This window comes from Diaporthe citri (assembly GCF_014595645.1).
Source record: "Diaporthe citri strain NFHF-8-4 chromosome Unknown scaffold_8, whole genome shotgun sequence".
In the NCBI taxonomy this organism is placed as follows: Eukaryota; Fungi; Ascomycota; class Sordariomycetes; order Diaporthales; family Diaporthaceae; genus Diaporthe; species Diaporthe citri.
In genome coordinates this window covers 775,252-800,799 of record NW_025064853.1, presented here as the reverse complement: position 1 = coordinate 800,799, position 25,548 = coordinate 775,252, and the positions used below count along the sequence as shown (strand labels likewise).

General features: G+C 49.4%; 6 protein-coding genes across 6 annotated transcripts; 3 read left to right on the top strand and 3 right to left on the bottom strand.

Annotated features, from left to right (window-relative positions):
• Positions 1–1,502: 1,502 nt before the first annotated feature.
• Positions 1,503–2,109, top strand: INS49_014612 (uncharacterized protein; the record flags this gene model as incomplete). Its single annotated transcript, XM_043175302.1, has 2 exons — positions 1,503–1,945; positions 2,028–2,109. 2 exons carry the CDS (start codon positions 1,503–1,505, stop codon positions 2,107–2,109), a joined length of 525 nt encoding a protein of 174 aa, XP_043020259.1.
• A 1,222-nt stretch (positions 2,110–3,331) lies between these two features.
• Positions 3,332–5,485, top strand: INS49_014611 (uncharacterized protein; the record flags this gene model as incomplete). Its single annotated transcript, XM_043175301.1, has 3 exons — positions 3,332–4,367; positions 4,442–4,965; positions 5,099–5,485. 3 exons carry the CDS (start codon positions 3,332–3,334, stop codon positions 5,483–5,485), a joined length of 1,947 nt encoding a protein of 648 aa, XP_043020258.1.
• A 4,633-nt stretch (positions 5,486–10,118) lies between these two features.
• INS49_014610 (uncharacterized protein) lies at positions 10,119–12,290 on the bottom strand (the record flags this gene model as incomplete). Its single annotated transcript, XM_043175300.1, has 2 exons — positions 10,119–11,264; positions 11,325–12,290. 2 exons carry the CDS (start codon positions 12,288–12,290, stop codon positions 10,119–10,121), a joined length of 2,112 nt encoding a protein of 703 aa, XP_043020257.1.
• A 5,595-nt stretch (positions 12,291–17,885) lies between these two features.
• INS49_014609 (uncharacterized protein) lies at positions 17,886–18,457 on the top strand (the record flags this gene model as incomplete). The annotated part of the gene is made up of 2 exons (XM_043175299.1): positions 17,886–18,348; positions 18,453–18,457. The coding sequence occupies 2 exons, from the start codon at positions 17,886–17,888 to the stop codon at positions 18,455–18,457; spliced, it is 468 nt and encodes a 155-aa protein (XP_043020256.1).
• A 689-nt stretch (positions 18,458–19,146) lies between these two features.
• INS49_014608 (uncharacterized protein) lies at positions 19,147–20,572 on the bottom strand (the record flags this gene model as incomplete). Its single annotated transcript, XM_043175298.1, has 3 exons — positions 19,147–19,323; positions 19,394–19,586; positions 19,644–20,572. The coding sequence occupies 3 exons, from the start codon at positions 20,570–20,572 to the stop codon at positions 19,147–19,149; spliced, it is 1,299 nt and encodes a 432-aa protein (XP_043020255.1).
• A 1,148-nt stretch (positions 20,573–21,720) lies between these two features.
• INS49_014607 (uncharacterized protein) lies at positions 21,721–24,840 on the bottom strand (the record flags this gene model as incomplete). Its single annotated transcript, XM_043175297.1, has 2 exons — positions 21,721–24,475; positions 24,536–24,840. The coding sequence occupies 2 exons, from the start codon at positions 24,838–24,840 to the stop codon at positions 21,721–21,723; spliced, it is 3,060 nt and encodes a 1,019-aa protein (XP_043020254.1).
• Between the last annotated feature and the right edge of the window lie 708 nt (positions 24,841–25,548).

Here is a 25,548-nt window from a genome sequence, read left to right as displayed (position 1 = left end):
TTGGTTTTTCAACACACTTCCCTATGTCAACGGGAATCGGCTGCCCATACCCAAGGAATGCCGAACAAGTGCTTTCGAAACCTTTTATGCTTTTACATGTTCACAACGCAACCCAATTTCGTGGCTTCCCTCCAGCAGTTTACGCAGGCCTCCCCATTGATCCTCAAAGCAGACCGCGCATGCGCTCACCACATTTTGCAAGAAAAGAAAGCAGCCGCTTCATTACACGGCGGCAAACAACTTGAAAAGGGGACTTCTAACGACACTGTATTGTATTTCGAGGCCAACTTTTTGTTTCACCGATGCTGAAACTCGATGTGGTGGGCTGCCGCCCTGGGTGGTGATCTGCACGATCGCCCGCATCGAGCCCGTGGGGTCAGATTTCTTGGTCTCTCTGCCCATGTCCTCCATGACTCGAGCTGCTCGGCCTCGTCGTCGATGACTGATTTGTCCACCGGCTGGCCGAAACACACATACCTCGTGTCGACCATCTCATGGGAAGTCAAACGCCATCTTCTTGGGCACGACGCAGCGGATGTTGGCAGATGAGAGCTAGGATTTCCTGGCGATTTAAGGCTTAGATTTATATGATTGGAAAGGAAAAAAAGCCTTTTTTGGGCAGTAAACGGTCTAGACCGCTCTGTAGTGACACTACTTGTGTGATTAATCCAATACCGAATCTCAGTCTGGACTTACTCATCATCCCAAATTGGAGCAGCAGTTCAGCAGCTGACAGGACTTGACTTCTGCTGTGAATTATGTGTGACGGCCGGAAAGACCGACGATCAATCGTTCAGATTGGTTTTTCCAGCCACATGTAAAGCGGTAATGTCACAGCACTGCTCCCAACATTTGGTGCCCTATGTATTGAATAGATAATTTGAGGCATGGACTAAGTTTCCACTTGAGGTCGCTTTGCTCCAGAACGTCCTGCCCAGGACGTGTCTTAATACCGAGACGAAAAGGACTTTCCGAAATCTCAACAGAGTCCTCAACAGGCTTTAGAAGTATATCTCACTCGTCTGAGGATTTCATCAGTGCACACTTCGCTACAATGTTATAGGTAGAGACCATGTGGCTGCTAAGAGCACCTAGATATGTAGTAATAAATAACATGTAATGTGCGACGGATGAGGAATATCATACCCTCCACTTAGTATGGTCGTCAAATTCATGTAGGGCTGAACAACTACTAATATTTGATGCGTGAGAAATAGTCTACCTATGAATTGGTACCGGAGACTGAGCTGAGGTAGGTGTTACTCACCGTCTTGACTTGGCATTTTCTCGAGGCAGCTGCTGAAGGACACCATCAGCTACAATGTTGGAATCATTACCTAAGATTCGGTGAGAGCCTTCATCGCGAGCAAGTGTAAAGCGACAGGATCACCCACAGTGCAATGAATGCATTGGACCCAGAGCAGCACAGCTTCCACTATCTCTCATAACGCTCTTCCGCGAGTCACTTGCTAAGACCACTATAACTCAAATCACTCGTCAAAATGAAGTCCGTCGTCTTTCTCATCGCGACAGCCCTGGCTACGATCACCCAGGGCGCCTCCGTGCCCACTGCCGAGACAACAGAGCTCATCCACAGCGAGATCATGAACCTGACCGACACCCTCTGGTACAAGGAGCGCTACGGCGACGCAGACATGGCCACCGCAGCCCAGGACGGTGCCGTGCTGGCCAAGCGCGACTCCTGCGGCAGCAAGATGCCGTACAGCGTCAGCGACATGCGGGCCCTGATCAGCAACCTCCAGTCCGACGGCGGCAACGACTATGTCCCGGCCGGCCACGTCCATATTTGGACCCGTGGCACCGCTCGCATCTGTACCCACAACCGCTACGTCTTCGAGAACACGCACGTCTCGCACTTCGAGCAGGGTTGGGGCGCAGACCTTACAATGAAGAACTGCTGCAACCCCGACGGGAACCCGGACTGGTAAGCTGGCACATTGATCCCCCAAGGGGATTCAAGAAACAAGGGACACAGACACTTTAAGCTAACATCCCTCTTCACGCAGTGCTGGTGGCGGTGTTACCGGCCACGGTGACTCGGGCCTGGCTGTCGACATCATCACCAAGAACTCGGCGTTTAGCTGTTAAATGGAAGCCTTGGTCGACCTGAAGCCTAAGCGTAACGTACTACTTCGACAACGTACATATACCGGCTGACCTGTAAACTCGTCATCAGAGATAGCTATTTGCTAGTCAAAAAGGTTGATGGAATGAAATTATAACTCCGACCAGATTATTTGAGCATTTTGATTGACATGCGCCACTTACATGATCCCCCAACGTCTGCATCTGAGAATGCTCTGCTTTACGGCAGTTCTGAGGGATATCACGCGCCTTCGTGTGGACTACTTCCGAGTGACAATCATAAAATACCCCAGCGGAAAAAGCGATCATGCATTACTATCCAGATACTCAACCTTACATTACCAACCAAGAGCCTTTCTGGCCCCGTAGGCCTTTGCTACGAAGCCGTCCGACTCATACGGTAAGGGAAAGGTGGACCAGTTATTCTCATTTCTTTAAGTGGCTATGGCCCAGGGCTGCGTTTGGATTGAGTGGCAAAAGAAGTGGACTCAGCCTCAGAAGTCTACGGATGCCACGAAACGTTCGAAATGAAGCAGGTACAAATCCCCTGCGCTGTATTCACTTGGCAAGCTAGACTATAGAACGTGCCGGTACGGTGTAGGTTTGTGGAAGCTTTGGCGATCTGCGGCTTCAGGGCTGTCAACAATAAGTGCAGTATACCAGTTGACTGTAGCTGGACAAGATTCTCTCCAGATTAGATTATCCTGTCGGAAGCCAGCTGAACTCACTAGCTTGAAGCAATATATGATAAAACAGTCCCTACTCATGCGGAGTCCAGTGGTAGAAGTATTTCGAAATTTTGCGACTTTGTACCGCACAGGAGGATGTAGATATAGGAGAATCGAGTGTGGCGGGACTTTGGTCTTACCCTGCAATGGCCCTCAATCGTCAACACATTCGTTTGTGGTAGAGCGATGGCTGGCGGGCCTGGGGCCAGGTCACATTTTCGTCGCTAGTGGCTAATGCTACAACGCTGTCGATAGACCAAGGCTCCTCATTCGTCTTCAGTGCTGTGCCGCCCAACTGCTTGGTCTGGTTTCAGGCCGTCCGGAACTCTAATTTTGGGGGTGACTCCCAATCGGGTGTGACTCAACGTCTCCCAGATTTCATCCTTTGCTCCTTCTTTTGTGAACCTTGGAACTCAGCACCAATTGGTTCGATTTTCAATCAAAACTAAACCTCTACAATATATACTGCCACTCCAGTTCTAAAGCCACCGCTGACCATGCCGCCTATGACAACACTCAAGGGTCAGGTATTCGACCGCCCTCTGTTTGAATCGGTCTTGAAGCGGCGCTTCTTCTTCACCGAGTCCTTCGAGATATATCGTGTCGCCCGCAACTGGACCGGCGACAACAAAGGTCTCTACGACTATGGCCCACCGGGCTGCGCTCTCCAGGCTAACCTCGTGGATGCCTGGAGGAAGCATTTTGTACTGGAAGAGAACATGCTCGAGATCGACTGCAGCGTCGTCACCCCGGAACCGGTCCTAAAGACTAGCGGCCACGTCGACAAATTCGCTGATTGGATGTGTAAAGATCCTGTAAGGGGCGAGTATCTGAGAGCCGATCATCTTGTTGAGAATGTGCTCGAGACGCGGCTAGCCACCGGAGTCAAGGGCCCGGATCGGGACTCCCAAAAGTTGAGTGAAGCCACCGTGTCCGAGTACAACAATGTTCTCGCCAAGATCGACAACTACGACGGCGACCAGTTGGGTGAACTCATAAAACGGCTCGATATCCGCAACCCTCTTGGAAATGGAGAAGTCCTCCCTCCAGTTCCCTTCAATCTTATGTTCAAATCCACCGTTGGACCAAGCTCAGCAGCTCCTGTATACCTACGTCCTGAAACCGCGCAGGGCCAGTTTCTAAACTTCAAGAAGCTTCTGGACTATAATCAGGGCTTGATACCTTTCGCCTCCGCAAGCGTTGGTAAATCCTATAGGAACGAAATTTCTCCCAGGTCTGGTCTGCTCCGGGTGAGGGAGTTCCTCATGGCTGAAATAGAGCACTATACCGACCCAGACAAGAAAGATCACAGACGATTCTCTGAAGTCACAGGTATCGAGTTACCGTTGCTCGATAGAGCCACTCAGCTTGCTGGCAAAACAGCGCCAAAGATCTTGACCGTGCAGGAGGCTGTGGAAGCAAAAATGATCGATAATCAAACTCTGGGCTATTTTCTGGCTCGAATCATGCTCTTCCTTCTCAAGATAGGAGTCGACCGGTCGAAGATCCGGTTCAGACAGCACTTAGCAAACGGTACCCAGACCCCTCCTCATATCCCTCATTCTAGCACATGACAAGATGGACGACTTGACTGACGAGATTTGAAGAAATGGCTCATTATGCTTGTGACTGCTGGGACGCAGAGCTTCTGACCAGTTACGGCTGGATCGAATGCGTGGGCTGCGCGGACAGAAGCGCGTATGACCTTACCGTCCACTCGAAGTTTACGGGCACCGACTTGAAAGTCAAAGAAAGCCTCCACGGTGGCTCTATCAAGAAAGATATATGGGAAGCAACGCTGGACAAGAAGCTTGTTGGCCCAAGGTTCAAGAAGGATGCCAAAATCGTCCAAGAGAGCGTTGCCGCACTTGATCAGTCCAAACTAGAGATGCTGGCTGAAGAACTCGATAATAAGGGTGTAGTGACGGTTGACACATCAACACCGTTGGCTGATGGGGCGACATCAGTGGCGCTTTCACAGGACCTTCTAACCATCAAGAAAGAGACGCGTGTGCAAACGACACGAGAGTATACGCCGAATGTGATCGAACCGTCATTCGGTATTGGCCGTATCTTGTACAGTCTTCTGGAACATGTGTACTGGAATCGACCACAGGATACTGCAAGAGCAGTGAGTTTGGTCTTCTTTTCCCTCTCTATCGCCCCCTTCTAACGGGATCTCCCCCCTCACTCTGCTTTATTTTCTTTGGTACGACTATGCGTGTCTTTCGAGTTTCAGAGTCAGGTCTAATTAAGTCTACTAGGTTCTGTCGCTGCCTCTCGCCGTGGCGCCTACAAAGGTGCTCATAGTTCCTATTTCGGCGCAGCCACAATTCAGCACCATCATAAAAAAGCTGTCAGCCCGGCTGAGGAAGCTTGGTATCTCTAACAATGTCGACTCTTCTGGTGCCTCGATTGGAAAACGTTACGCTCGCAATGATGAGCTCGGCACCCCCCTCGGTATCACTGTTGATTTTGACACTGTGGCGAACGGGTCGCTCACCCTGAGGGACCGTGACAGCACATCACAAGTCCGCGGTTCAGAGGATGATGTGATTATGGCCGTAAAGGATATGGTTGACGGCACACAAACATGGAATGATGTAGCGAAGCGCCTGCCCCCTTTCACAGGCCAAGGCCAGGAAGACTGAATAGTCGGGGGGGGGGGTAATTGAAAATAGACGGAATGCTTTAGTCAGGCTAGAATCAGATTTAAATTCAAGTTCTCGCAATGCTCTGTTCGAACATGGCTTCTAGCACTGCGGAATGTGTTGGATGCCCTACAACGCATATTTTACTCCCATCTAACGGTCTACAAGTTTCGAAAGCCAATTACATACACGTGCTCCACGTCTTATCACACACTATTCACGTGCTCAGGGATCATGGCTTGCAAGGTGTTGTTGTGAGCCTGCTCATTTTTCTTACTATGCGAAACCCCGGGGATCTCTGTGTCCAGCACAGAGCCCTCGCCTCCGTCCCTCAGATGGTGACCTGCACTCATCAGTGGAGTACACTCTATGGGAACCCTAATCAAACTTGACCTTTCCGTGGCTATCTATCCTCACTCTAGGTGTGGATCTGATAGTCTCATTGTATCCGTTCCTATAAGTGCCATCGCAACGAAGATACCAGCTGTGATGACGAGCTTTTGTTAGCGATCTGGTTCCTAGAACGTGAACGCCAGTGATCATAAGTTAAAGCTCAGCAGGAAAGCAAGAGTCTGCTATGCTTTAAACGGATGTCGTTGCACATGGATTCGACTCGGGGTGGATTAGTGCTGCTGTTGGGTGGGGGTTGTTTCACTGACAGATCACCCCTTTGGTCCTTCCTGGACCCCCGTTGTTGGACGATCGGGTTCCTTGGGTCCACAATGCAAGTTTCGACGTAAGTCCTGCGTACATCGTCATAGTCCTTGAGGACCTGCTGCCCGTAATGATAAACGTGGGTCACATTTTCAGCCCCTGAGAGGCAAGGTCAGTGTTACTCTTAGATGACGCAGGTCAATATTTTGTGATCTTGTGAAGACTCACTTTCATCGTGACGATCAAGCTGACGGCGTGCTTCTCTGCCTTCACTGCCTGGCTGTCTGGCCTGACTCTTAAGGGAGTGGTGGATTTCACACCTGTGATGGTAGTCCTTGGGCGGTGATCTGTAAGACTGAGAGACGCGGAGGCAGAATTTATAGTGTACATTTTTGCACATCTTAGCAACTTCAAAACGTGAATAAAAAGGTATGAATGGGTGCTCGGAATAATTGATGGGGTTTCTGGCTCGATGAAGATACTGAATTGACTGATCTGGTTCCTCCAACTCACAAGATCCAGACTTCCACAACATTTTATACCTTCCAGATTTCTCAGTCATTTTATCATGAAGGCCACACAAATGACCTCGTTGGTGGCTAGCCCGTGGTTTCCTACTGAAGTTGTGTTTGAATGCATCCTGAAATAGCCAGATGGGACGCCTCTGAGACTCCCGCAACCAACAACCGTATGGTGAAGCAGGTGAAAAAGGCCACCTTTTACGGACCTAAACTTTAAATTTCTCGCAGGCCTCGATGACCTCAAGCAAAATTAAGCTCATCCTACAGGAAGGCGGCCCAGTTCGCTGAGCACGTGCTGGACACCTCTGGCGGATTCAACGTCTTTACTTGTTATGGCCGCGCGCGAGACCTGTGCCGCAAACTTACTAGGTCAACCCTGGGAATGAATATCGCTAGTAAATACACATATATGCTAATTTAGGATTATTTTAGTTCAAATGATTCTACCAGATGGTAATTATGAGACGGACGAAACAAACGCACCGGGCATCTAAAGGACCATCGACGACGTCAAACCTTGGAAGTTCCTTGAACCTGGCGGCGAAGGAGAGAGTCGCAAAAGCCGGGTCTCTTGGCCATCGCCTCTTTAGAAACCTTCCTCTAATAGATAGTACATGAGAATTGGCCTCGACACGCGTGGTCAGACTGCTGAAGTCTCAGCACACACAACGGCCGCGGCGACCAACTCGAGCGGCTGTTCCGGTCAACCACAGGTCATACCTGAGCCACACCTCCATGCTGTCTAGGTTTCGGCAAACCAACGGGTTCGCATTCACAGGTGGGGTTTTGAATCTAAGAATACATCGAAGTGATGGATTCCAGGGTCCAAGGCAAATCTCAGAAGTCAGGTCAAGACTGGCCTCCCTGAGATGCCTGAGCCAGCTTTGCCTACACAGGCTTCAACATTGTGATGATTTATCGCGGGAACAAAAATTGAAAATACGTCTATACATCATTCACATATGAATTTATAGTAACACAAATGTCTTTCAGGTCCCAGTATGTCGAAATGCAGGACATGACTCTTGGCACATGTGCACATGAAGATATAGCCCCTACTTATGAACATAAAAGGAAAACAAGATGACACTTGGTATATCTTTTCTATGGTCCACCACCAACATGGTATTAAAGATATTCACTTCTCCAGTGAATCAAGGCCGAAGAAATGTGCATACAATGATACAATAATTTCAACACGAGGAAACCTTGCCGTGATGTGGATGGTTTCCGTCAGCTTTGAGGTTATAAGAGCAATGCTTGCCCGTTAGATGATGCTTTAGTTTTGAGACCTGCAATTCATAATTCTCCCGAGATATTTTTGGCGCTTGTCAAGTCAACAAAACTTACCAAATGATCACTGTTAGCCATTACTGCTATCTTTTCCCTATGGCAGGTGTGCGTTTTCTTGGAGATGACTTTGAACTGTTGTAGCTCGCATGGCTGGGTTTCTACAGGACGACAGAGAGAAAAGGCTCTAGATCCAATTGCGCTTTCTTGAAATATCGCAGGAGCTCGAGGACGACGATTCTTACAGAACGCAGAGGGCTCGCCAGGTTGCTTCATTGAGCTGGTGGCTTGCTGCATGCTACAAGCTGAAGAATACCGAGACAAAAGAAAATGAACAATACACTTGCGGTACAAGACCTCCTGAGTATTAATCAAAACTTTTTTTTTGGCAGATATTCACCTAGACTCTGTCACCACTGTGAACGTTTCCAGACCGCCCACATAGGTCTATTCAGTAGCGGAGGTCAGACCGGACCAAGCCCACCCTCCAAATTCACCTCTTTATTCGACGTTTACACGATTCTCCTTTAGTAGCTGATGTGAAGAATGGGTATGGATCTTCATTATGCTCACATAAGCTACTCAAGTGGGTCCAGAGCGAGTGTGATATGTGATGTTCCAAGTGCGCATTATCCTTCCTTTTTTAGACTTGCCGGGGGCTGTAAGCTGCAGCCTCGTTGGACCCAGCTTTTCTGGAGATATCTCAGCCTACTCTAGCTGACATCGGAACACCTACCAAGACCAGCCGTATGAAAGTCGAAAAGCGAAAACGACTTCACTGCCATTCCGGTACTCAGCCCCCAATCGTACCGCACTTGTCGATCAGCCCGGCGTGGCCGTGGAATCATTCCCGAGGTCATGAGTTGACTTACAGAGTGAGATCAAGATAGATTCAGCAAGATTTTCAGTTGTCTTACGCATTGTCCCTGACGAGCCGTTCGTGTTTGGCCAACAGGGTAAGCACGCTGACGATGATTTCCAGAAACTCGACGAGGAAAACTTCTCAGGTTGGCTGACGTTGTTGATGACTACCTCGAGAGGATTTTCAAAAACACCGACATGGCTAAGATCAAGGCCGGGCGCCAACATAAAAGGAGGTGGATCCTCTCTCCTTGCCGTCTCTGAAGCTCGAAGTCTCCATGCACACATTGTTTTGACCGTCTTCCACCAACTTTGATCAAAAAACAAACTTTCAGAGCTCAATCATGCATTTCTCTACTGCCGCCGGGATCCTCTTCACTCTTGCCTCCTCCGCCTCAGGCTGGTTTGTAACCCTATACGATACAACAGACTGCGCACAGTCGGGAGGCCAATACGTACGTGTTGTCATTCTCAAAGCAATCCGTGTTCTGATCCCTGTTAATCTATGATCCAGTACTCCATCGAAGGCTCCGACGATTCGGGCTGTGTGGTTCTGCCAGGCAAGTTTGGTCCTGGCGTAACCTGCAGGTTCTTCAAGGACGGTGGTTTCGATGGGCCTCATGATTGCGGCCAGGACACCTTCACGATGCCCAAGAGCCACAAGTATAAAGACGCGTACTGTACCATTTGGCAGGACGGCAGCTGTGGGCAGGATGGCGGCCACATCATAGGCCAGGGACTAGGGAATGGCTGTGAAGCAGTCAATCCGGATGCGAAATGGGGGAGCATGAGGTGTGGCATCCCTTGAGGATAACAACATGGCAATTTGCGGAGGCGATAGATCGAGCTGGTCTCCTGGTATTGTAGACCATGGCAAGCACACAGGGCAGCTACGAGATGTCGGGAATCTTGGGCAGTGGGCCGCTGAGAGTGTTTAGAGGCTCGTGGGCAACTGAGCAGCACAGACGCTGTCCGGCTCATCTTATGACCGTTGTTTTCCAAATGAACCCATAGACAGCATAGCTACCAAATCCACACTCGTTTGACTTCTTGTTTGAGTGGGCTGTCCCACCGACCTGGATTCTTCGCCTCTGTTCACTAGAGGAGTCATACTCGATGCATGCCCTCTCAGGAGCAAACAGTCTTATCGAATTTAATTCGTAGTTTGAGCCCCCCAAAATTACTATCTGAGTGTCGGCCGATGGGAAGGCGCTGAATCATTACTTAAGTATACATTGAATTAGAGGTTTGGGAAGGCCAATGCCCTATGTGCTGACTAAGATCCCTTCCAATTTTGCTCGATGGCTTCAAGCGCCGCCGTCGAGATAATAAGCTAGGCTGTAATTCAAAAAAACACACTGTTGGACCTCAGGAAACGTGATCGTCTCGGCCGGATAATCCAGCTGCTTGGCCGGCCCCTGGTCACTAGTGACAGGATCCCAAGTGCCAGTCTCCCTTACCGCCGACAGCGTGTCACTGTAGCCTCGCGCCCGCAAGTAATCCTCACCCGGGTTCGGGGAGCCTGTCCGTGCGAAAGCGGCGTAGTAGCCGCTGATAAGCTGACTGGCCTGCAGGTCGCGCTGGTCGCGGAGGGGGTTTTGGTTGCCGTATGTGAAGCCGAGGTCGCTCCCGTGAAGTCTGAAATAGTTGCCTTCTGGATTGACTCCGCCGTTCAAAGCTGGACCCAGTTTCAGCGGATCGTAACCCTCGTATGTGCGGTAGATGTTATAGTAATAGGAAGCAGGGAACGCCCCCGAAACACTAGCAGCGTAGACAGTGGCCTCGTCGACGCATCGGAATTGCAGATCAGTAGAAACTCTTTGTGAGACATTGAAGGTATCCAAAGTCAGATTGCCCGTGTCAAAGTATGGAAACAGGCCACTGTCAATGACTCGCTGGGCCTGGGCTTGAGAGATGCTAAGTGAGGAAGCAATGCCCTGAACCTCGCTGGTGATATTGCTTGGCGGATATCCACAGAATGAGGCGCCGTCGTTGTTTGTAGTACCAAAAATGACCGAAACGTAGGCCTGGCTGCCGTTCTTGGCGGTGACAATAAGCTGCTCTGTGTCGACGATTGTACCATCCTGGACGACGTATCTTGCGACTGTTCCCAGATTGATGATCGTAGACGCATTTACGGTCTTTAAGCATGCGATCTGTTCGTTGACATCGGTCTGGTTGCAGCCGACGCCGCTGAAGATCTGTTCGCCAGCCCGATCAAAAGACTGCTCGATGGTCAAGTACGTGCTGTAGGTCGTGGCGTAATCGCCTTGCAGACCAAGAGCGACACCCCCGCCCAGGTTGGACATGGACACAGCTCCAGAGATGAGATTGTTCTCGATGACGGGCGGTGAACCGAGCAATGTCCGAACTGACCCGGCACCAGCACTCTCTCCAATGATGGTGACGTTGTTGGGATTCCCACCAAAAGAAGCAATATTCTTCTTCACCCACTGTAGCAAGCGATCCTTAGTACTAGCTTTCCAATTTGAATTGCGATATGAGATGCTTACCCCCAGCGCTGTAATCTGATCTCCAATTCCAAAGTTGCCTTTGACATCCGTTCCAGGTACGGCGAGGAAACCCAGGGTAGACAGGCGGTAGTTGAGCTCGACTGACACAATGTCTTCTCTTGAGGCCATGTTCCCGCCATCCAGCCCGGAATTTGCGCCCCCGTTACCGCCTGTGAAGCCACCACCGTGGATGCTGAACATAACCGGCCTGAGGTTTTCGCTCGACCCAGCCTTGGGTATGTAAGGTGTCTGGATGTTCAGGAACAGACAGTCTTCAGCGGAAGACGAGTCACCCGCTTGTGTACAGTCGGCACCATACGCGGTGGCATCGATCGTTTGGCCTGTAGCGCTGTATACTGTTGAGTAGTCGAAACGCTCGACCGGGTCTGCATATGGTATCCCAATAAAGCGGAAGGATTTCTGGTTTCGAAAGCCTACGTAGGTATTGCCCGCCGAGGAAATAGTCAGTCTGTTCGAAGCAGTCGCCTGAGCGTTGCTCGCACCATTCTGAGAGCTAGACTGGGTACAGAGAACCGGTAGCTGGCCAGTCCTATTTTCCGAAGCGGATGTCGAGAAGCCAAGCGTGCCTCCAGGCAAGGTGTTGACAGACAACACAGCATCCTCGATGTAATATTGTTGCCCAGGTTGTACTAAGCCAGCGAATGCGAGGTAGGACAGAGCATTCTCGAAGTCCTCACTGTGTGTTTCGACAGTCGTGAAGGGCAATAGAGACTCTCCTATTGCTATACACTGGGAGTCTCCTCCACTCTGAGTCGAAGGATCCAACAAGATGGCCCCGACATGATTCACGTCGTCGGATGCGTTCAGGTTGTTCTGATATATGAAGGTGAGCGATGTAGCGTCGTTGGAACAGGACGAATTTGCTATTTGTGCTCCGGCGAATCTCGAGAAGGTCATGGCGAACACGGACAGGGCCGTGAGCCCGACCTCAGAAAGAGAAGACATGCCGAGATCGTTATTTGGAGTAGCGGATGCGTTACATTCAACTTTGGCCATCTGACGGCCCGGGACCACGACATCTTATACTATCATGACACGCGTCGACCGTAACTCTTCAACCCTACCGGGCGTACGGCTGGCCAGTGGCCACCTGAAAGGCTTGGTGAGATCAGGCTGGAACAGATTTTCTCCAGGGTAGGGTCGTATGATCCACGCAATGGCGTGGCAGCTAAACTTTGCGAGGCTTACACCACTTTCCCGGAGAAACGGCCAGGGGAAGTGCGCGCACTATTGGTGCGGGGTGGTTCGCTAGCCGTGAACCGGTGCCGGATAAATGCAGGCGACCAAAGAGAAGTAACGCTCACAGTCCTGAAACGACTTCAATGACGGTAATCATCGAATCCGTACCTAAGGAGAATACCGCTGACTCTACCCTTTAGTAAGCACATGGTCCTTTTCATCCTCTTTCTTTTCGAGAGCGGGAAATGATTTCCAGGCTGAAAAACGAAGTCTTTCAGAATGTCCCTTGCTTGGTAGAGTGAAGACCGAAATCTGTCCTTCACACTTTCACATAGCGCATGGCTTTTCAAACAGCATATCTCCATCAGACTCCCACCATGTCAAACACTTCGCCTGTGCCCTGCTACCACACCTTCACCGATTGTATTATCTTGCCTCTCTGCAGACACTAAGTTCATCATATGAGTACTTCTATCCATAGTATTTAAATGACTTATACCTTATTGCCTGATCGGGTAATTCCTCAGATTCTTATCTCTTGTTAGAACGGTTTGGTGACTCCACTTGTAGCAAAAGGCTGAAAACATTCGCCTTTTGCGTTGCAGTGTTCCTCTCAGAAAAAAGTACCATTCTACATCAGTCTGACAATACATAACTTTTCTATCTGTATGAACCTGTAGGTAACATCTTACCTCGAATGGGCTATGAAACTTGTCTGAATAGGGGCAGGAGGTATAGTCCAGCCACCCAAAAACACCACAAATTCCAAACCAACTTGTCCGAAGATTCGTGTTGATGTGATGTAGTTAGTACGGAGATTAAACTACCGACTCCAAGTGGCAGCCACCGCACAACAGGAATCTGCACATTGCAGAGCACAGGAAGTATCACCGACCACACCACTACAAGGATAGCCAAAGACCACCGAGCCACTCTCTCTCCGTATACCAAAGGGAGCGTCTTTCTCTGCCGTGCCCGGTCACCCTTCATATCTGGCAAATCCTGAGCGTGCACAGTCGTCGCGACCACGGCAGCCGTCACAAGGATCCATATCCAGACCACCATGTGCGGCACCCTCAACAGGACGGCCGAGATGCAAGTTCCTGAATATGGCGTCGGGGATACTGCAGCCCCAGACAGCGCGGCCGCGATGGCGAATATGCTCTGAGGGAAGACGACGGTCTTGAAATCGCTCTTGGTGAACAGGAAGAGTGTATACAGGTGGAAACTAAGATTGCGTTTCCTACAAGAGCTGGATTCCTGGCTCTTGGCTTGAAGTGGTGAACTAAAAATAAGGCTTGAAGTATCTTGGGAGTCTTGTATCGCCGGGAAGGAGTGACAGCCGGCAGAGGCAGTAGAGGCCTTTTCTTTGGCAACTTCATACATATTGCAATAATCAAACTGGGCACAGCCGAAAACCCTGGTTGTGCAGCGAGTGGTTAAAGACAAGGGTCTGAACTTTAGAAGAGTTTCTGAGAACGATGTTGACTCCGACCACCACAGTCTGGGCTGCAGACCTCCTGAAATACGTGAAGGGAGACCGCTGAAAGGAGGCTGTAGGCTCTCTATGTTTCAATGATAAGCCATGATAGTCAAAAGGCCCTAATGTAATCCTGCTGTCAAGCACATCACAGTCATCAGACCGTATTTTGCGAAGGATCAACAATGTGATGGTCAAATGACCGCAGACAGCGATAATCACAAGTATTTCATGCAGAACTGGGCGTACAGAATCCACCAAGCTACCCGTATCTGACCTTCTCAGGCCGCTGATAGGTTGTCACCTATTGGGTGAAGCCATCGGTCTTCGATAGATCACCGCCCCGAGGGCTTTGGCTCTGGAAGCGCCCGCCACACCGCAGGTCCTCATGGTTTCTGTCTCCAGGTCATTATGATTCATAGCACATACACGTCCGCGACTTGTGCGGCGGCTGACGCCAAGCATCAGAAAACTCTGAACTGGGTCTTCTTTGGCGAGCTTCAGCTTATCGCTTACATCGGGGCCAGGGGCCATGGAACTGGCGTAGTCTGGTGGCTGTCGTGTTGTGTCTCGGAACATAATGAGGAAGTGGCAGTGCTGCACATGGGATCTCATGAGCCAGAGAAAATTGTTGCGGGCCGAGTGAGGCTGCGATGAACTCTGTATTACTGGCGGTCTGAATCCCGCGGCCTTGGCGGCGTATTTGTCTTCTAAAGCTGCACAGCTTCATGTATATCAGAACGGCAATTGGGCAACTCGGAATTCCTAAGCGCATCAGACTGGACAAGGAAAGGGACAAAGTCCACGGGTCCAGATGTGGCCCAAAAGAAGACAAGGACATAGCGTTTTGTTCTACGCCGAAGATTTATTTAGCTATTGATTGTGTTGCAACCCCTCAGAATCGAGTTCCTGCCGCCTGGCGGTGCAGATATTAGGTCTTACGAGGGCACTGTGATGGAGTCGGAGAAGATCCAAACACAGGGCATCCATGGGCGAACCAAATAAACATGGCATAAACGACCAGCGTCAAATGCACAGCAGGATCTCCTGTCTCGCGGGCATTCCGAGCTTCCCGAGAGGAGCTATAGGAAAGTCAGGCATGGCGGAGTCGTACGGAGCGTTGCACATGCCGATCACCGTGTGACTAGATCGTAATCCACGCATTTTCCCCGTCAAGCGGATGTTCCAGGATGGAATCCTCCTATGCAAAGGAACAAAGGCAGCAGTATTGGCATTTCTCGGCCGTCCCGTCCGACTGTTTGCCTACTTCAGATCTTTTGTAGATCTAATCCTGAGTAATGTTCACTCAAACAAAAAGTAGTGTACTATCTGTATGACAAATCTTCAAACTGAACACTTTGGTACAAAGTATAATTCAAGCACGACTTGTCCTCTTTACTACAATGCGTGTCCTGCTGTGCTTATGAGAAAAGCCGTCCACCCAACCCTGGCCAGCTCTCATACCCGCAGAATCTGTCAAAGTTGAGTGATGAGAAGGCTGTAGTATCGCTGCCTGAAAGGCTTGGCTTACACTGCTTCATGTAGGCAGTCGTTTGGTTCTGATGATACCTCTGAATCCTGTAGAATCCAGTGTTTATGCGCAGAGTAGTAAGTCAGGGTCTGCACATTCAGCCCACCCCCTGATTCAGCCCACCAAAACGGTCCTCCTCGCCACACCACCCCTTTAATTAAAGTTACTTTAAATTATTATTATTACCCATAATAATGCATTTTTTTGTATTTATAATGTCTTTAAAAGCATTTATTTCTATTAAGTTATTCTTAATTATGCTGGCGTTAATTTATACCTTATATATATGCTTAATTTTAATAAATATAAAGTTTAGGCTTATTTTAACCTTCCTTCTCTTTTAAGGTATTATAATTATTAATTTATCTTTAAGAATTTAATTTTCTTATAAAAGTATTATTAATTGCTAATTTTTCTTATTATATCCTTTTTAAACCTTTTTAAAAAGTAATTATTAAGTTATAATTAAGTATTTTTATAAGTTATAATTAATAAAAGTAACCTATATTTCTTAAAATACTTTAAGGATTAAAAAAACCCTTTTTTATAACTTAATAAGTATTAAAGTAATTAATTTAAGTTTTTTAATTCTTATAATATTATTAAAAATAAATATAAATATTATTTTATTAAAGTTTTTAAGCATAATTATACTTATTAATAGTTTAGCTATATTAATTAGCTATAAATTAATTCCTTGCTATTTAAAAAGCATATGCTTTTCTTTAAGTATTATAGATTTTATTTTTTAATAGCAATAAAGGAATAATTACTTTTTAATATAAATATTATTAATATAAAGATTTAAAAAATCTGCTTCCTTTTTATATGCTGCCTTAAGGTTAAAGAATACCCTTAAATTAAGAGGTTATAATATATATAAGGTATATAGCGATAAATAAAAATAATAAATCTTATATAAAAAGCATTTTTATATAAACTTTAAAATATAATAGCTTTTATATCTATTTATTATTAATAAATGCTATTCTTTAAGGGCATTTAACTTTATTTAAAGGATAAAGATCTTTTATAGCTACTTAAGTATTATAGCATTATTTATTTAGCCATTTAGCATTACCATAAACTCTTAATTCTTATAACTCTTAAAGGTTTTAAATTATTATTATTAAATTAACTTCCCCTTAAAGATAATAAGGGAAAAGCATAATTTACCTATTATAAAGATGTACTTAAGGAAAAAAGTTTATATGCATAACCCATGGCTTTTTTAAGTAATAACCTTCCTTCCTTTAAGTTTTAAAATAATGCTATTCTTCCCCTTGCCCTTAGCTATACCCCCCTTATTAATATTATAATAATTTTCTAAATAAATATTTATAATTATTAATAATTAAAGGAGGTTAAATTACTCCTTAATTATATTTATTTTTACTTTATTTACTTAGCTTAAAGTTATTTAACGGCTTTATATATTTTAAATCTTAAAATTTTTAATAAGAAAAGCTCTTAATTAATGCTTATTAAAGGGTAGTTAATATTTTTAAAAAATAGCTACTTAGGCTATAAAAAACTTTATTTTAAAATATATTATTAATAACCTTAATATTACTTAATTAATTACTTAATTAAATAAGTATATTTCTTAAGTTTATAATAATCTTATTTAAAATTCTAAGGCATTTAAATAGCTTTAGGCATTATAACAATGATTATAAAGTATAATCCTTAAAATGCCCTAATATAAAGAGGCCTTTTAAATATCAGCGCCAACCCAAATCGCCTTAAGTACTATATCTATATCTTCTTCCATATATGGCTTTATAATTAATAGATAATAATATATTAAAAGTTTAAAGAAAAGAGAAAATTCTATTATAAAGAAAACGCATAATATATAATGGGGTGGATCTAACGCGCACGCAAGTATGGAGTGGGCCGAATCAGGGGGTGGGCCGAATGTGCAGACCCTGACTTATAACCCCTTCAACACCCAACAGACAATGGAACATCCAATAAACATAAAAGCCATGCAAATTTGAAAAGTCTCCCACCTACTTTTCGAACAGACGGCTCCATTCCATCTTGTTTTCTTATCTCTCCATCTACTTGTTATTGTATTACAATCCCTCAAAATGGCAGCGGGACTATCAAAAACAACGAGCGCCATACTTGGCCTGGCGTTTTTGGCTGTCCGACCATCTTCATCTTTGCCGGGCAGCTGCTGGGAATAGCCACCGTTGCGCCCGCCTGGTGCTTCCTCTCCTTTGTCCTCAGCCCTTCGCCGTCCGAGATCGCCCGCTAGGGCCGCGGCCGCGAGATCAGGACCGGGGAACTGTCATTGCTGCTCCCGATCATCTTGACCTTCCACACCGCGGAGGTGTTTGCCATGTTCTGTTCTGCCACGCCCGAGGCGCGCCATTACTGGACTTGGGCGTGGCAGATGGCGCACCTGGAGATCGGCGTGCTCAACTTCATTGTTGCCAGGCTCTCGTCGACTGTTTCACCAGCCAAGACCAATTCTCGCACCGGTGCCGTCTCTCTTGAGTCTTTTCTCGCCGTGTTGGGCTCAGTCTCGTCAGGCGTGTGGATTTACATGCTCCTATCGGCTCCTCACTCCATCTCGGAAACATTTGCGCTCGAGAGCGGTGTGCACTCTGACTTCATTTCGCACACCCGGTGGGCCCTCCAGGCCGACGAAGTGTTCGCCTTCGCCAGCTCTTTCCTCTGGCTTCTCTATTCCCTGCTGGATCTTGGATTTGCTGGAATCGAAGGAAAGAAAATCATCATCCCGGTTGTCCTCTTTCCAATTGTGGTCGCTTGTCTGGGACCTGGTTCCGCCTTCGCGCTGGGTTAGTATTGGCGAGACTCTGATACAGGCCGTCAAGGTCAAAACCACGAAATGATGTAGCTATAGTGTTCAACAAGTGAGACTACGCGCCGAGGGCTTGTCCAGAATAAGGAACCAGCACGTACTTTCGCTGAAATGGTTGCTCGTCTTCAGCATGGGTTAGTCCAAGAGGGACCAGTGTGAGAGATCTGACATGCCAGTCTCTGTCCTGCGGGTGTGTCAAGGGAGTTTTGAATACATCCACGCACAGAGAACCGAAGATTCCTAAGTATGACCAAAACTTTTATAGAGGAGCTTGATAAACGTCAACTGGCCCAAGTATGTGCAATGTTCTGTGTGAGCTCCTTAAACATGGCATTGCGTGACACAAAACAAGCTCTTGTGTACTACCATGTTGTGTAATTCCACTGTGAAAAACACTTGAGCTTCAAACGCACAAGTGTTACTATAGCGTGTGATTCTACACGTCGTTTGCATACTATACTTCAGTCTACTTAGTCTGGAACTTCGACCCTGCAAATTAACGACTGGTCACACACACGTGGCGATTCCGTATTGATTATCATATTCGAGGTGTACATGTACACCGGTGGGACCCATACCAGCCATATCCAACGTGTTGAAACGCTTGTGGTATAGATATCCTGCCCTCGTTGGTAAATCATCCAGGGCCCTTCGTCTGTATATACATTGATGTCCCACCTAATTTTCCCTTGCCACAACGCCTGATGAGATGCAGCCTCAATTTTCTTCTTCACGTAGCCCGCGCTGTAACCAGCGGTAGACTTTGTGAGCCAACCTACGAGGTGGCAAACTTCTCGATAAAGGTAGCCAGCTTCTGGGCGCCCTCCAGCGGTACTGAGTTGTAATTGGAGGCCCGGATACCGCCCACTGACCTGTGCCCTTTGAGACCTGTGAGACCCAGGTCGGTGGACTGCTTCAGGAAGGCCTTCTCGGCCTCGTCGATGTTGTCACCCTATCGTTGTCACGTCAGATTTGTGCCCTGCGAGATAAAGCTCTACTTGTGGGGATATTTTTCAGCTCACCTTGGTGACCCGGAAGCAGATGTTCATCCTTGAGCGGGCGCTCTTGTCTGGAACAATCCTGTATGTCTCAGGGTGGGCCTCAAGTGCCGCGTAGATGAGCGCAGCCTTCTTGTTAGCAACGGCCTCTTGTCCGTCGACCTTGTCAGGGAACGTGGCGAGCAGCTTCTTCAATACCGAGCCGGCGACGTAGACGCTGCAGATCTGTCAGTATGTGGCCCTCTTCGTTAGTTTGTCCGGCAAAAGTACGTACTCAAATATGCTCAGCGTGTTGTACAAGCTGTTGTTCTTGGCGATGGTCTCGTAGGACAGCACGATGGGCCCGATCGGCAGACCAAGCTTCCGCAGCAGAGCCGGTGGCGGCTGGGGCGTCGTGGGGGGCAGGAGGGTCTTCTTGATGATCGCGACGGTGACACCGGTCGACCCAAGGTTCTTCTGCGCACCGAAAAAGATCACCGAGAAGTTCTTGCCAGGGAACCTCCTCGACAGGATGTTGGAGGACATGTCGGCCACGACGATAGGGCCCGTGCCGTCGGCCTTGGGCGCAAGGATCTCGGGGAAGCTGGGCATCTCCACGCCGTCGACCGTCTCGTTGTCGCAGTAGTACACCATGGCGGCGTCGGGCGACAGCTTCCACGTGCTCTGGTCCGGGACCTTGCCGAACTTGCCGAACTTGCCGCCGTTGTCGGTCCTCGCGTCGCAGACCAGGTTGACGTGCTCGGGCCCCAGTAGCCTCTGGGCCTCCTGGTAGGCCTTGAGCGACCAGCTCCCCGTGACAATGTAGTCCAGCTTCAGGCCCGCGACGGCCTTGGCCAGCTCCTTCTCCAGCAGCTCGGGCTGGGCCTCGCTCTCGGCCAGGTGGTTCGACTTCAGCAGCTCGGCCTTCTTGCGCGAGACCCACGCGCCGACCATGTTGTAGACGGTGGCGGAGAACTCGCCGCTGCCGCCGCCCTGCATGAAGAGGACCTCGTAGTCATCGGCGGGCAGGTCGAGGTATGTGGCGAGGTCGGCCTTGGCGTTGTTGATGATGTCGGTGGCCAGCTGGGAGCGGTGCGAGTGCTCGGCGATTCCCAGGCCGGTGCCATTGTAGTCGAGAAGGGCCTTGGAGGCCTGTTCGAGGACATCTGTAGGGAGCAGCGCTGGGCCGGCGCCGAAGTAGGTGATCTCGTCGCGGGTGGGCATCTTGCAAGGTAGGTTTCCAATTGCTCTGGTGATTCGGGGAGACAGGGGGAAATGATCAATTGGAACGGTCAAACAATGCCACAGCCGCGAGACAGCAACAGGAACCTCGAGTACGGCTGGATGGTATATGTTTGGCGAGTGTGTAGGTCAGGTTGACTCATTCTTATGAGAAAGCTCTCCCACAGGTGAGGAGGACATTGACGGTCGGAATCATCCCACCAAGAGCCCCCATACCCCCCACCTTACGTAGGTCCCTTGTTGGTCCGGCTGTCGGACGTCACCACTGAGTACAGTCACAAATACATGTACAGAGCTACGACGCCGCAATTTACCACGCGAGCACATCTGTCCATGCATTGCATATGACTGATATTTCAAATATCACCTGCCAGGGTGTATTTCAAATACGGACGGTGAACGCGCCGCGTAGAGCCAAGAAACACACATTTTCCCAACCAAGTCTGGCTTCGGCAGCCGAGAAATCCCCCCCTCCCCCATCACCCCTTCCGTTTCTTCTGTGGCCTTCCCAATGGGCCGAGTAGAACTACGACAAGATCAAGTTAATGGATCCACCTGTCGCATGGGTCGTCCATTCGGCTTGAATCCCCTTGTAATCCCAGCAGCTTCCCTACATCCTCCGGGTCTACATCAACTGTCTCTGCTCGGAGCGGGATTCCAGGGTGGTTGACAAATTCAGGTCTGCATCTCACTATCAGACCAGGAAGGTGACAATGGCACGCATGCATGTACTCTGTTGAATAGTCCGCACATCCAGTAAGCTTAGGAAGACGGGTCTGATAAACGAGCGCACGAAAGACAGAACCAGCCGCATGACCGCGGTTCGTCAATCGTCATGTGGATTTGATCTCGCGTCTTGTTGTGGTCTCAGTGCCATGGTAAGAGAGGCAAAAAGACGTATCGTATCTGAACGCTGTGCTCTTCGTCTGTGTGGTGCCCGATGCGCCGTCCTGTCCTGGCTGCGTTGCCAGCAAGGGCGGGCCGGTGTTGAGAGAAGGGTATCATTTCTATATCTTTGTCCTATGTTGTATATGCATGTTGTACAGCTGGGACGCCACGGCCTTCTTTGCGTGACGGTAACCCAGAGTCAAATGTGTTATACAAATAACCGCCTTTTGTCATCATAGTATTCACGAGGATGTCTCTCCACCATTGACATTCATGTCCTCAACTTTCCACTCACCGTCAACCCAGGCTTGCTTTTCGCCCAAGAAGACTGCCCTCTCGGCCTGCTTGTCGAAGGCCTCGACAACATATTTCTGCGCAACGTCACGCACCTGCTCTTTCGTAACATCAAGCAGCTGCTCTCTCTTGCGCTGCTTCATCTCCTCGTCGACACCGTAGAGGAAGCGGCCCATACCCTCCTCGTTCACGGAGACTGGCGCGTCGACGGATTGGAACACGCTGATCTTAGCGTCTTCCAGATCACGGTCGCTCCACTTCTTGTCGACCGCCCACCGCCCGGCGTTGCGCATGATGCCTAGCGTGTTCACGGGATTTGGGTCGCGGTACGAGTAGAAACCGAAGAGGCCTTCCATCGACCGGTGGTATGCACCACCACCGTACGCACCCCCCTTCTCTCGGATCTCGTGGTGGAGGTGTTTGTGCGTAAGAAGCTGCGACAGGATCTGAAGCGGTGCCCCATCGGCAGACGTATAGGAAACCGTAGGGACGGCCAGGGCACCGTAGTAGACCTGGTAGGGCAGGGGATAGAACGTCTTGATGTTGCGCTCGAATTTTCTTGGTGCTTGTGCTGGGAGGTTTGCTGGGCCAGAAAAGGATCTAAGGAAGTCTGAGAAGGCGGCTGAATTCGCCTTGACAGACTCGCTCCCGCACGTGATCGCTGCGCGGATGTTGCCACCCGTCATGGCCAGCTGCTGAATATGCTTGAGCTTTGCAATGACATCTTCCAACTGATCAGATTCTGGTCTGTTCGCAAGCGAGGTGATCAACTTGACTTGCGACAGGCCACCGATCTGCTCAGAAAGATATGAGTGGTTGGTCAACCCGGCCTCCGCGGCGCGACGTGCGTACGAATGACCAGAAGATGCAATGTCATTCACGACGCCGTCGGCCGATGCTTGGATAAGTTGCCGGATTTGCTGCACAGCTTCAGCACTGTCAAAATTGGTCTCCACTACTAACTTGCGGAGTATATCGAACACATGAGGCACGTTGCGGTCCAGGGCCATGCCTGTGAAGCCGAAGCCCTCGGTGGCTCGAGTGAAATCGGTCGCTGACGAGGCAGAATGATAGCTGACAGAGACGCCCCCTGTCTTCAGCTTCATTAGATCTTCGAGCTGCTCCATAGATGTGTCTTTCGTTCCGAGGCGCATGATTGAGCCAGTGAACAATGGAAGCAGCAGCCTCAGCTCATCTGGCAGATTTTCTAGGGCCGTGACCAGACGGAAATATGTTAGTCCATTGGTCGGCGCCTCATACCATTGAGTCTTGACACCATTGACGGTATCATCCCTCAAAATTGGACCCGGCTTCCGCCTTGGAATGTCTTGGACATGTACACTGGGTAAGCAACTCAGGTCCTCGGTGTTTGTCTTATTCTGCTCTTCAAGCAGTTGAATTTCCTTCTCTTCGAGCTGTTTCTGCGCAGCGTCCTTCCCGCCCGCTTGCTTCGTGACAGCTTCGATCTTGGTAGCAAGCCTATCAGCCTCCTCCTGGGCCAGCTCTTGCCCAAAGTTAGGCGAAGGCGTCATCGTAAACGTCAAGGTGTTATCGTTCAAGAGGTATTTGTCCATCAAGCCTTCGAGGTAGCCACCTTTGGCCAGCTCTGCCTCGAATGCTGCTAGTGTGTCGTTCCAAGCAAGAGAGTCAAATGGATCGATGCCGTTGAACCAGCTCGGCTTCAACCTGTGCAACATTGACATGCCAAATTTAGCTGTCTTGTGCTTAAGTCCGAGTTCGAGCTGGTGCAGGTAGCCGTCGATTTTGGATCTCTCGAAACCCTTGTCCCGAACCTCACGCAATGTTTTCTGCAGCGCTGACTTGACCGTCGGGACATCCATCTCTTGGACACCGCTCAACCCCACTGAGAAGATGCCGCGAGAGTTGGAGCTATCGTAGCCGGTATTCGGTGACCAGTCAAGTCCCAGTCCAGACTCGATTAGAGCCTTGTAGAGGGGTGACCCATATCCATCCATAAGCAATGCAGAGAGAAGAGACAGCGAAAATGACTCCACGACGTCGGTGGTTTCGCCCAGCACCCATGAGATCGAGGTTTTGAATTGCCTGTTCGCGTCCATCAAGGGGTCGACTGGACCTCGGACCGTGATTTCCTGGGGACCGCGACTGAGGTCAACAGGACGGTGGATTTTCAGGTCGCCTTGTATCCTCTCAAACGCACTAAGCTGAGCGTCAATCTCCTTCAGGTGGTCGGCCAGCGGCATGTCACCGTAGGTGAACAATTTGGCATTGCTTGGGTGATAATGTTCGTCGTGGAATTGCTTCAGCTGATGGTAGGTCAGGTCGGTGATCTTCTGAGGGTCACCACCGGAGTTGTTGATGTCCGGAAAGATGTGGTCCTGGAACCTGATGTAATAGAGGTAGCCAGCATCGGACATCTGTCCTTTCATTTCGTTATAGACAACCCCCTTGAAAACCAGCTTACGATCCTCAGGTTTGGCCTCCTGGCCACTGGCGATGGCCTGGGGGTTCTCTGGGCCTATCCTCCATCCTTCTTGGGTAAAGTCTGTCTGCTTGAGCAATGGGTGAAGGGTCGCGTCAAGATAAACACCCATCAAGTTCTGGAAGTCCTGGGCGTTGGTGGTGGCGAAAGGGTAGAAGGTATGGTCCGATGCAGTGAAGGCATTCATGAAGTTGGACAGGGTCCGTGGCAACATCTTAAAGAACGGATCTCGGATGGGATACCTGTTCCCTTGTCAGCTTTCGGTCCCGTACCGACCTGGGCAGCAATGTATTCATGCTCACTTCTCACTGCCACACAGAGTGGTGTGCTCCAGGATATGCGGCACGCCGGTGTCATCCGGCGGGTTGGTCTTGAAGCCGATGGAGAAGACATTGTTGCTGTCATCACGGGCAATGTGAAGATGTTCGGCACCAGTCTTATCGTGCTGCAGGTGCAGGGCCGTCAGCTCGAGCTCGGGCACATGCTTGGAGCGCAACAGGGTGAAGCCGTGAAGCTTCTCGCCTGCTCTGGGATGGTGAGAAAGCTCCGTCACGGCTCTCTTCGCCCCGTTGACAGCGGCATGGCGCAAAGCTCTTGTCCTCTGCATCTCGCGGGAAACTCGTGAGATCTGCCAACTACTGGAGACGGGGCAGGCCAAAGTCGAGCTTGGTCCGCGGGATGTGACGGTATTGATCCTCCTTTGCATGCGATGGAGGTTGGAAGCTGGAGGGTCCTTCCGATAGACCGTTCGATGATATGTGACGGAATGGCATTTGGAAATTTTAGGCCGTGCAGACTGTAGTCCGAGCAGGATACGTACCTGCCGAGGTCTGTGTTGCTACGTACCTGGTGACGTGTGACATCCCGGCCACCGCCACTAACAGAGCCCCAGCAAATTACAGCGGAGTTGTGATCAAGAACCTTTTTGGGCAGTCGTGTCAGCAGGCCGGTTCTTCCGCCAATTCGGGACGGTGCGCAACGTTACGGTACGGTGCAGAAGCAGACAACGGGCCCAACGGGCTCCGAGGCCGTGCTGTACTTGGGTGGTGCAATGTGCTGAGTCGAGCTCCAGGAGCTGTCCAGACAGCCGGCTCAGGTACTGTGCCCCATTCAAGAGGTTTCCTCCATGTGGTGCAGCCGCTCTACTTGATTACCTGAGTACGAAATTGGTGACTCATTTGGTGATAAGTCTAGTTCGTAATGCAATACCGGTAGAGGAGGGTTTCGATGGTTCATGAACGCATGACAGAATGCACACCTCATGAAGCAGCTTGTCTTGCTTTTCCTTTGACAGGACTGGCGTCTTCTAAAGAAA